The 12,459-nt window shown below is 34.8% G+C and overlaps 1 protein-coding gene across 2 annotated transcripts; it reads right to left on the reverse strand.

Annotated features, from left to right (window-relative positions):
- Positions 1–68: 68 nt before the first annotated feature.
- Positions 69–10,002, reverse strand: TADA (tRNA arginine adenosine deaminase). 2 transcript variants are annotated; one of them, XM_085758514.1, is made up of 6 exons: positions 9,640–10,002; positions 5,833–9,389; positions 5,666–5,753; positions 2,080–2,207; positions 962–1,193; positions 69–649 (listed from the first exon to the last, which is right to left on the reverse strand). In XM_085758514.1, the coding sequence occupies exons 2-6, from the start codon at positions 9,237–9,239 to the stop codon at positions 611–613; spliced, it is 3,894 nt and encodes a 1,297-aa protein (XP_085614640.1). In that variant the 5' UTR covers positions 9,240–9,389; positions 9,640–10,002; the 3' UTR covers positions 69–610. The 2 variants fall into 2 exon arrangements, with proteins under 2 accessions (XP_085614640.1, XP_085614641.1); XM_085758515.1 differs by having other exon boundaries at positions 936–1,193.
- Between the last annotated feature and the right edge of the window lie 2,457 nt (positions 10,003–12,459).

Raw genomic sequence — 12,459 nt, forward strand, 5'->3', positions numbered from 1 at the left:
CTAATGTATTAGGTGTTTAGAATTAAAATACAATAATATAATTTGGTCCTTGTTATAACAATCTCATGTAAAAGAAAATTACAGTACTATATTTATTCTTGAGATTTTTGTTTCTTTTTATGTTTTCCTTTTTAGATTTAAATAGTAATTTGTTACAAATAAATGTGCTCAAGAACTATTAATTACAACAATCATTTTAAATTTTGTTTATTTCATATATGAATGAATGAATGAATACATTCCCTCGTTATTTGGCTAAATAGTTGGCTTGAATCTTGGAGTTGGTCGTTTTGGTGGCTCGGTGAGATTTGGTAATGGTGATTGATAACTGGTTTTCTTGGTCATATCGGCAACAACAATAAACTTCATCAGAATTATTGGCATGTTATTCGGACTCCCTCGTTGCTATAAAGTTAGTAAATGAAATGGTCCAACCTTTTCATGAGTTCGCATGTGAAGTTCCAACATACACTTCAAGAAGGAAATCAGTGTGCTGATTTTTCCGCCAAAAGGGATCTTCTCAACTTAACTCTGAAGATTGTTTCATCTCCGCCAATGGAGGTGGAGTATGCTACTGCCATGCTTGCATATGCTTTGAGAATCTCCATTCCTAGGGAGTAGTTGTTTTTCTTTTCTTTACTTTTTTCTTCTGTAACCAAACAAAAAAAAATTGGCTTGAATGAGAGAAGGAATAAAAGGTTTCATGCAAAATGATTTTACAAGTATTTTCTTAATGATGGCCTATATGTAATTGAAGATCATGTTCTTGTTATGATAGCATTCAGAGTTATTACTTGAAATGAAAATTGCAATTGGTGGTTGAAACTACAGTCCACAACAGCTCATAGGTGATTGAAAATTACTCAAGAGGTTACAAATATTGTATTATTCATCAATTTTGAAAATGACTCAACATGAGGAAATATGACGTGAACCTGCTCTCTTACAAACAGAACATTACATGAAAGATGTCTTGTATCTTATTGAGTAACTTGGAAGGATGATGGGTAGTAATAGGAAGTGGATCTTCTTTCTTCTTTCGCCTTCTCAGTTGAAAAAATTGCTGCATTACATCTGCGCACTCTGTCGCCAATACTCCTCTTCTTATTTTTATTTTCGGATGGAACGGGTGAACTGGTGCAGGAGGTATATCACTTGCTTCTGAGACACTTTCTCCTCCATCAGGGAAAAGCCTGCAAAGCAATTTTGGTCATCATCATAAATATCATCATCATCATTGTTTATTTCCAAGACTAGACTAAGGTCCAGTTGAACTCATCAAGATTCTCAACAATTGAATTAGCAGGAAGTTTAAATGTAATTATATAATTTTGACAATGAGGTTATAGCATACAACATATTATACATATTCAATAATCGATACCATGTTTAATGTGCATATTAATGAGTCGATTATTGGATCGGATACCGAGTTTTCAAAAATGTACGTATTAATGAAATCTCTTTGATCAATAAAAATGGGGTTAGAAACATTTTTTAAATGACCATACTGTAGTTGAATATTACTTTTAAGCAAAGAATTGAGTTGCAGAGGCATCGCACAATAGAGTACCACATCCCAAAATACAGTAGTTGAATATGAACATCTATTTTTTTATTGAATTGTGTGTTTAAGCTTACTCGGATTCGATCTCTAAGATTCCAATTTTATAATAATTTCCCCTCCCACAATTTTTTTTAAAAATGTGTCCTCAAGTCCTTTTCTTATTATAATAATAAACTAAATCATATCTATGTTCAATTCCTCTTATTCAAGTGTTTTCAAGGCTTGACCAAGTTAACCAGAGACGGCGATAGAAAAATGATTAGTATTTGGTAAAATGAATGTAGGCCCCACCATTTAATGTGGGGTCCATTTTCAAAATGGTGGAACCCACGTACATTCAATGCGACAAGAGGGTGAGTGTTGAAAAGTGTGTTCGAGACTTCAAGTGAGTGTTGCTTGCACTACTCATAGAAAAATAAAGGTACATAGAATGAACAATTTATTAGATACTCCGTGCCATTGCATATATAATTATGAACAATACAAAGAAGTATAATGACATGACTGCATACCTAACCCAGCTGCCATCAGCTCCAAGAAGCTTATTGGGAGCTCCCCACACAACAGTATCTACTCTTGCCTGAAGAATGGCACCAGCGCACATTGCACAGGGTTCAAGCGTTACATAAAGTGTAGTTTCCTGACAAGGGTAAATTTGTGTCCAAATAAGCCATCATACTAATTTATGGAAGTATATCAAATACCAGAACTAATATACATTAACCATTTATCAAGATGTATCATTTACTTTCCTCTTACTCCAATTCACTACTACCAAATATTGCTTTTCTATCACAAAAATATAAAAAAAATACTACCAAATATGTGATTTTTGTTTTGTTTAAACATAACTAACTGCTACAATTACTGTGAAATTCAATTTTTGCTGTTAGAATAAAAACCTACAATTTAGTCTATGAAGTATCACTCTCAACTTAATTCCGCCTTAGGGAAAGGAAACTGGAATTGAGTCCTAATGAATCATAAAGCAATTCAAACAGAATCATCCCCCCTTTCCTAACATACTCTGAATACTCAATTTTTATATCTCTGCAAATAAATAATATTAGGGTGCAAATTATTGTGAAATTCAATCTTTGATTTTACAGAATTGTTTATTGAGATTGTTGCTACAACTTGGTTTTCAAACATTACTTAATAAAATTGATAAAATAAAGAGCGCTACTTTATAACATAATATAATTTTTGAATAAAGACTCAATTAAGTTCCTGAAGTATCAGTATCTCAACTTAGTCTCTAATAAACGGGTTTTCATAAACATTATATATTAAATTGAGAAATTTCATATACTTTAAGGATTACCTTTTATTTTAATATATTTTAGAGCTAAGTTGAAGAGAGAGTGATACTTCAAGGAGTAAATTGAGGGTTTATTCTCTAATTTTTTTTCCTTCTCTTTGGTGTTTGGTTCGTCCTCTCTTATCAGACTGCTGTTTCAGATTCGCATAGCAACTGGGTTGTTTTCTAGGGGTCAGATTTACTTTTGCTGTGTAGTTCCCTTCTGGAGGATATCGTATCCATCTCCGTATTTTGTTTTCTTTCTAAATGAATTCTTTGATTAAAAAAATAAAATACCACATCCGGCAAATGATTTTTTTAACATTACCAATCAATAGATAAAAATTAGGGAGAAACCTTCTATAAAGTAATAACATCCTAATGACAACATTGTGTTGGAAATTCCGCCTTAATCGCGGTCCGCCTCCAGTCGCCTAAATTGCGACCTTTGGTTAGCCTTCATTGCAGCCTCCAACACCTTCATTGTGTTGGCTTTGAGGGGGTGGATTTAGTCCCACATCGGATAGATAGTACTCTTGAAAAGAGTTTATAAAGAGGAGGCACTCCTCGCCTTACAAGCCGGTTTTGTAAGGATGAGTTAGGCCCCAAATTTCAACACATTGCAAATATGCAAATGGAGTTTGTTTTTGAATCTAGGACACCACATCAGGAAAGTTGTACAGTACCGGCTATTGTTAAGTAAACTGTGAACAATGATTAGTTAAATTGGTGATAATGAAGGATCAAGGACACTACATGTCTTTATTAAGGGACTAATGACTGCAGTCCCAAACTTTCCCATTGACAAATGAAGTTTTAATTTTTCAATAGATCTTTCATGTAAAATACAGGATTGAAATCTGGTGAACAGCATATAGGGAATTTTATACTCCCTCCGTTTCAAAATGAGTGTCGTTTTAGGTGTTTACACACATATTAAGAAATGCAATGATTAAGAGAAAGATAATGGTTATTTTACCAAATTATCCTTATTAACTATTGGTTAGTTTTAAAAGTAATACTTTGGAAGTAGTGTGCAGAGTATTAATTGGAGGGTACAATTGAAAAGAAAAAGTTATTATTGCATTGGAAACTGAAAGCGACACTCATTTTGAAACAATTTTTTTTAGCTAAAGCGACACTCATTTTGAAACGGAGGGAGTACAATATACACTTTCTCCGGTATGTGTAAAATAAAAGCCAAAGATAATCTTTAAGAATTTCAAATCATGAAAAGGTCAGGTTATTGGAAAATTATTGAAACTATATTGCAGTGTTATTGATGGTGGACCATGGTGGAAGACAAACGGTCGATCATTTTAATCCTCCATTTACACTATACGACGCCATGGTGCCGCCATATGTTAGAACATTGGGCCTAATGTTAATGAAAGGCCCAATCATGAGGTGTGGATAGAGTATACCCGCACGGAGAAGAAAGAGAAGAATAAGTTAGTGACATGGCTGGAAACGTTCCTGAAATCTAGGGAATTCTGTTAGCAGAGGGGAATATATTGAGGAGGGTAGTGTCGTATGGATAATGCACGTTTATTGTTAGTGACATAGGAGAATATTTCCTCTGGTAGGGGCATTGCTCTGGAATTCTCTTCATAGTATCCCCTTTCATTGATTGCAATCAATAAACATTATTTCACCCATTCAATTTCTGTGATATTCCACCACCATCCTTCACAATGTGGCCATGGGTGTCAAAAATTCAGCCACAGGAATCCGACATTGCACCGCCCTGACTGCTATTTGAGAACTCTGCTAGAGAGCTTTAGCGACAATCTTTTTAACACACTTCATTATTGTATAAAATTAATGCAAGTCTCACAAAATAGAAGCAATCCCACAGTACCAGTGGAAGAGCATGATTTAAAATATCCCACAATAATTTCACCTAAGAATAATGTATTAGGAAAAATGGGTTTGACTTTGGTTGAATAGGTAAATGGTCCAGTTTATTGTAGTTAAGCCACGAGAGAAGGGGGATTAATGGGTTTGGCTATAGTTTATTGTAGTTAAGCCATACTGAACAATGATCCCCGAAAGTAGTTCCGAGATGTGTCTTAAAGAAAGGCAAACTTTCTAACCCAACTATGAGTATACTGATGTCAAACTGCACCAAAAAAAAAAAAAAAATATGCACCTTGTACATTTTAACAACTATTAAACTGTTCCAATATGAACTACTAAAGGCTCAATTGAAACTATCACCATATAAAACTCCAAAAAAATTAAGAAACCATTCACGCTTATCACATGTATCAGATGATAGGGTAGCAGCTATACAACAGCATTTTTCATAAAACTGCATGGCTGTTATGCAACGTGACACTGCTATTGTGGCATCTATAAACTATAGTGTATGCCATTGCCAACATTACAAATGCTCCAACTCAATTCTACTAGGCATTTGGGTTCGTTTTTGGTTTTGCAGTTGAAAAACTGCAAATCTAACTTTGGACTCAAAGTAACTCTAGAGCTCCTTTGGGGAAAAGGTACATCATTAGTAACTATAAACCAAACATGGCCTTATAGGCATTTTTATTTAGTTATCCTTCAAATTTACCAAGCATTTGGTTGCTTTCATCAACTTGAGGTGAAATTATTCAGTATTTTATAAAATAATGAGTCTGCTGCTATGTTGTCAAATAACACAAAAGTTGTGGAATACTATAATTAGTAAGTAAGAAAATGGGTTCAAAAATAATATAAGAGAAACATATCAAATGAATATTAAACTTTGGTTATAAAATAAAAAAACACTTTGAATTTAAACCAGGAAAACTTACCGATAGTCTCCATGAGTTGAGATGTTTTGAAGCTTCTCGTATACAGACCATCTCTGCATGAGCTGTGGAGTCCCGTAACTCTTCTACTCTGGAACAGATATTTTGATATAAATTTAAAATTCACATAACTGGAAAGAATGAACTAATGCAAAAATATTGACGCTTACAAGTTGCATCCTCTTGCAATAATTTTTCCATGCTGCACAAGAACAGCACCGACAGGGACCTCCCAAGTATCACCGGCCTTTCTGGCTTCCAAAAGTGCTTCCTTCATGAACAATTCATCAGTTCGTCGCTGTTCAAGTTCAACATTATAGGCTTCTTCCCAGTCATCGAACCTATCTCTTGAAACCTGACTTTTCCGCTGAAACTTCCGTTGTTTCAACTCTCCATCCTTTCTGTCTGAGCCAGACATTTCAGTCTTCACAGGAGCAACGGATTCTTTTATCGGCATCACTGATTCAGTTCTGGAAATGTCAGATCCACCGATATTTACAATTTCTGCTGCAATAGGTTGCCTTCTAACAGATAATGGATTTGGTGACTCCATTTTTTTTAAGCCAGAAGTAGTGACTTTCAAATCTTTTTCATTTTCAGTTCGACTAGAAAATTCCTCTGCAGCAGCATATGAGGTGCCTATTGATGTTGATCCACTTTCCAATTTATTTGGAGAAGATGATCCAACTTCAATATGTTTTCCTTTGTCCTTCAGTATTTTAGTGTCCGACACATCTCCCTCACTTTGGGTATAATGAGTACCTGGTTTTGATTTATCAGCAGTCATGGCTTGTGGTAGCACACTTTTACCAGTTTCCTCACGCTCCTGCCCAGAATGCCATGTCTCACTGTCAGATTTGTTTGGTGAGTTTCTGTCACCTGATCTCCCAGAAGAAGTGGAGGAACCAGCACGTGAACTCCAACGTAATTGAACAATATCAGAAAGCATACTCCACATGGACCTTCCTGTTCTTTTGACAATTGGTTTTGCAGTTTCATTGTTGATCTCTGGTTCTTCAGATGATAGACCATGCCCAACAGATGGTTCTTTTACATCCCACATTTCGTCAGAAATTCCTTTGGCGCCCAGAAACCCAGTGGAATGGCTGGACTCATGACTCTTTGACTGAGAGTCATTTTGAGTGCCTTGTTGCCTTGAACTGTCCATCTGATTATCCTCAACATCAGAGGCCAACTTCGTTCCAGCAACTTCTATCTCTTGCTGTCTTTCTGAAGTTGCGACTTCATGCCTGACCCTCTCCACAAACTCATCAACAAACTGTTTTGATGATTCCTCTAAACGATTAGCTGAACCAAGCACATCCTCTGGAGTCATGAAAGTAGAAGGTTCACTATATGACTTATCACTTTCATATTGGGAATGTGATCCTGAAAACATAGCAGGACTTCTTCCCGAATTGCCATACAAAGCAGAAGAGCCACTCTCTGAAACTTCAAGGTAGATATCAGGGCTTTCAAACTCAGCAGGTTGTTCAACATGAGCTGAAACTCTACCCGTTTGGGAAGAAGGGTTCCTAGATCTTTGGTGGTCATTAGCAAATTCAAAAATCCTTTCTTCAGTTTGGGAAGAACTTTCTCTAGTTTTAACAGCTGATGCCGATTTACTTTTTGGCATAAGTCTCATCTTCTCAGAAGTTATTTGAGAACTTGAAACTTGCTTTTCATCACTGTCAAAGCCTTCCGATGAAGTGCTGACATGTTCATATCCTTTGCTATGTTGAACACTCTGAGTTCTCCTCCTATCAGTTTGGAGTCGTGTATCCCTTTCATGTGAACTTAAGTATGATATTTCTTCCTGGTTCTTCACACTAGTTTTAGACATCAGGATAGATGTATCTTCAACATGACTCCCATGAACTTGTGATACTTCAGAAAACAGTTGGGATTTTCTCCTGTCTTTATCATGTGCAATGATCTTCTCTCCTTTACGGTGTTGCAACTCCACTCCCTGAGCAGAACTCAAAACCGAATTCTTTTTCTCTCCCATGTTCTTCATCCCAGTATCAGAGGTCCTTTCAGTGTCTTCAATTTTAAAATTTCCTATATAATTTTGGGAACTTCTCTCTATTACATCCTTTGTTGCGGTAGAATTAGAAGCAATAAATTTTTTATGTTTATCACTTCTTTCCTGCAAATGTGTTTCTGATATCCCAAGATTCCCTTCCTTGCCACCAAATGTTTTCTTTGATTTCAAACTTTCCATTCCGGTGGTAGAAGTAGAACCAACAAACTTTTCATGTTTATCACTTGTTTTTTTAAATGAGTTGGATATTTCAAGGTTCTCTTCACTGCCACTGAATCTCTTTCCTGATAATAAAGTTGTCTCAATTTCATCGCGACCAGACTCTTGTGCATATGAAGATTGATTCTTTCTTCTGTTTCCTGTTTGAATGTATGCCTTGTTTGTTATCTTATCCAAATGTTCTACGAAAGATGAATTATCTTCCTCACTGTGGACTTGCTTCTGTGAAATAGAAGCTTTTCCATAACCAGATTCATGCATTGTAGATCCTTTTCGATGCATATATTGGTTCTCTCTTGTGGTATCAGTTTCCTGAAAGGTTCCCTCGGTCAGCATTTTTTCGGACTTCTTTCTTATATTCCAATCAATATCTGCACCTACAATTCTTTCTTCATTTGAAACGTCGTGCACCTTCTTTTGGTCAACTCTTTGCCTGTTGAATTCTTCCTTTACGTTTCCCTCCACGCGGTTTGCTTCATCCTCCTCATATCCCAGTGAAAATTCTTCCAAACCCATATTATGCTGCACTTCCACGTCACTCTCAAAATCTCCGGACGAGAGTGTGTAATAAGATGAACAGCTAGACATATCTCTCTGTTTCTTACAGTTTTCACCTTTTGTAAAGGCTTCCTTTTCAGTGTCATTTATTTCGCATTCTCTTCTCAAGTCTATGGAGGATACTTCATGTTGCTTCAAATTTCCCTTTTTCTTTGTTTTTGTTTTCTCACTCAAATTGAAATTTCTCTCTCTACTCAAATTATTTATCTTCTTCTTGGCTTCAGTTCTGTTGGATGAAGACACATTCTTCGATTTGGTACATGTAGCATCTTTATCTACTTCCTCACTCAAAAAGCTGAGAACTAATTCAGATTCATCAGAAGCAAATGAAGGGAAATCTTCTCTTTCTCTCCCTTTCTGTGAGGCTGAGCAAACACATCTTTCCTTTATTCTGCTTCTTCTACTTGTATTGCAAACATTTTTTTCATTGGTAGAGCACTTAAGCTCACAAGAACCTCTAACAAGACCATAAGGAACCCGAGAACAGTACAGGTTTTCACCTCTGAAAATAAAGCTCCTAGTTGCTGACAATTGAAGAAGAGTGGACTGCCTCAACCCATTTAGAAGACAAGGCTTTACGGGTACTCTATAGGTGGAGAGAGCACAACAGTCACAACAACCACGGCATGACAAACAGTTTGACGAGGTTCTGTCAAATCTTTCATACCATAGGTTCGAGTAGCCATTGAAAGATAAAGGGAATGATTCTTTGCAGCTGACACCATATATGGTTGAAGAAAAATACGCGTTGTACATAGTCGCATATGCTTTCCCACCCCACCAAGTGATGTGGTTCCTTCAATTACAACTGAGCTAGGATCCCAAACAGTGTTATCTGATGCACCAGAATAACAACATTAACGAAAACACAATTTGAGAAGCACACTATGCTTTCACCTGTCACACCTGTCCCAATAGCAAAATCAGAACTAAATTAACTCAGCAATGCATCATAAAATAATTAAACTTGAGAACAATTAATAACTGAAAACAATTCCTGATTGTCACACTCTCGTGTCATACAGTGTCGAGGACCCCAAGTCACAGGACACAAACAATTTAACTTTAATAAAAATACTAATCATAATCATGTGTATAAAAATAAAAACATAAATATTAAATCATAAAATTTTAATAGATTGTACTTGAATCATACATTCAGCGGCGCCGATCTCAAACTTCCGGTTGCTGCAGATTCCAATTTCAATTCCTTTTCTTCCTAAAGCTCTTGTGCCTTCTTTCTTCCGTTATCCTATCAGCTACCGTCGCCGGGATTGCGATTTGGTTTCTGGAAATTCACAATTGCGACTAGAGTAAGAGAATGGGGTTGTTGAACGAAACTCATTAAAGAATACAAAAGGGCTGGAAAATTATTGAGTTGGATGTAAGAAGCAGAAATGGGGGTAGAAGATGATGACAATGGAGATGGGTTACAATAAAAGCCTATCAATCATGCTTCTGTCTATCTGCAAAAAAAAAGCACAGTACAAATGTAGTGTTGTGTTGTGGGTTTCTGGGTGTCTATTTTTATTTGTTATTTCCCCTTGTATATTTTTATTTATTTTTATTTTTTGTTTTGTGTTAATGTTATTTTTAATTTTTTATAAAATATATATGAGAAATGCTAACCGGTGTCCTCGGGGCACTGGTTAAGAATACTAAAAAAGGAAGTTATATAGTATTTAATGCTTTGAAATTGTGTGATTAATATACAACAAGTCAAAAAAGGTTTCCTTTTATGGTCATAAATTAACTTTTTGGTATCTTAACCAGTGCTCCAGGGGCACATGTTAGTAAGACCCATATAATAAACGTCAATTTTGGTAAGTTATAAAATCAAGTTGAACAAAAATGATACATTTTACCATCATTTATGACCCAGAGTCGGATCGACAAACACCCAGTGCCCATATTTAAGATGACACAATATATATATATATATATATATATATATATATATATATATATATATTTTTTCCTTCAGTAATGTTTAAAATATCGATAAAGATAGATTGAGACAATTTTTTTTAATAATTTGTATTAATATTTAGATGAACATTGATTTTTGTATTAGTATTAGTAACGAGAGGTGTTCGTGATGTGATTTGGATCAATTTTAAAGTAACTTTATATTTGATCCAAAGAAAAAATCACATAATATTTGGTTTGAATTACATTACTCATTTAAAAGAATGTGATTTAATTTGGTTTGATTTTTGGATATTCATATTAGAATTGTAAAATTTCTATTAATGTTGTAAAGAAATCATAAGGTAATTGGTTTGATATAAATATAACATATGACATACTAAATCTTTAAAAAAAAAAAAATATGACATACTAAAATTTATAAAATTAGAGTGATCTGAGTATGTTTGAAATATATAAAAAATTATGTATTTTGATTATAAAAAAAAATCTGAAATCCGATACAAATAGTTTTTACAAAAGGTCATCCAAACACATTCAATAAATTCAAATTTATGTGCGAATTTTTTGGGTTTTTCAGATCAATTTGTGTTTTAAATTTGGTTTTTTTTTTTGTGGTGACTAGGTTTGAACCCCAGACCTTGCATATATTATGCATTGTCCCTACCAAATGAGCTTAGCTCACGAGGACAAAAAAATATATCAAAATTCTTATTTTTTTAACGACACCAACAACACTCTTTATTATAGAAAAAATTGTTTAATAGTATAATTGGGATAATGAAAAAGTAAGTATATATATACTCATCTAGTTTGTTACACTTTTTTAAATGATAAAGAAAAATGTCTTTTTGATTTAAGTCTTCCTAAGTTCTCTATTTTCTATGGGTAGTGTTAACTTGTGCCCTTAGGGCACATGTTAAGAAGCCTAAAAGAAGAAATATTTTATAAAATTTTGTGCATCCAACTCAATAAAAAGCTGAAAATTAAATGTAATGCACACAGTCCAATAAGCTATTTCTATATTTGTTTCATTAACTTGTGTCTTAAGGGCACAAGTTAACATTTCCCATTTTCTATATATCCTCCTTTATCTTCTCTTAAGTTTCTTCTTGATTTAAGCATTCCGAAGTTCTCTATTTTCTTTCTGAAACCTTGGAAAATGTCTTTTTTTCATTCCGGAAAACCACGAACACAACTATGTTGGTGTCGATAATTCTGATTCAGAATCCCCCTATTTTTTATGACATACCACAGTTGATCAACCATTACCTGATCATTCCTCTACCTTGTTCCTTGTCTATGGCCATTTGTCTCTTCACCCTTTCACCTCTATTATAAGCATGGATCAATTTTCTTGAAATCTTGTCTTTGTTTAGTTGAAACCTATCACTTGTCAAAGAAGTAAAAGGTACATATTGTATATGTATCAGCTGGACCAGCTGAGGTCCTACTGAAGTAATGATCGACTGACTTTGAGTAACAATGTCTGCTGCATCTTGATTCTCTTGAACACTTTTGGGGTATCGGTGACCGAATTGCACCCGAATTTGGCTTGTCTGGTCTCAAGCTAATTGGCTTGTTGAACCTCATTATGAACCATTGGTTTAACAATGTTAGCAAGTTATTGAAAGACATGATAAATTATGTCTTGTATCCCTAAGTCAACCTGCTATCTAATTAAAGATGTTGTCGTTACTACTAGAGTCTCATGTGAATCAACGAATAGTCCCTCATAAACACTATGAGGAGCCAAGTGTGTTGGCATAATTCATAATGTTTGTGAAGGCTCGTTCGAATTTTGTTGGCCTGCCATTCTTCATGATGATGATTGATCCATACCACCGCCAAGATTGTTTCGATACTAAGATGCATACTCCAAACATAGTCTTGACCTAGAGAACTGAATTTATCATCTATAATGGTCTTATTGTCCCACTGGGTTATAGGTTGCTTAACTTCCTAATAGTCTTAGAAATGCATGTAAAATACAAATAATGACTTAATGATAAAAGGATCAAAAATAGTTAAAATAATGTGTTTGTTT

Source organism: Medicago sativa, chromosome 4 (assembly GCF_051527215.1).
Source record: "Medicago sativa cultivar Bolivia chromosome 4, Bolivia_mono, whole genome shotgun sequence".
Lineage (NCBI taxonomy): Eukaryota > Viridiplantae > Streptophyta > Magnoliopsida > Fabales > Fabaceae > Medicago > Medicago sativa.

Bases quoted from the DNA above. Each gene is read 5' to 3' on its own strand.
- TADA (XM_085758514.1), bottom strand. From the start codon at position 9,239: ATGTACAACGCGTATTTTTCTTCAACCATATATGGTGTCAGCTGCAAA. The intron at 2,208-5,665 runs GTAAGTTTTCCT...TACCCTTGTCAG, and splicing joins TCAACTCATGGAGACTATCG to GAAACTACACTTTATGTAAC. The intron at 650-961 runs GTAATGTTCTGT...GTTTGGTTACAG, and splicing joins AGATACAAGACATCTTTCAT to AAGAAAAAAGTAAAGAAAAG.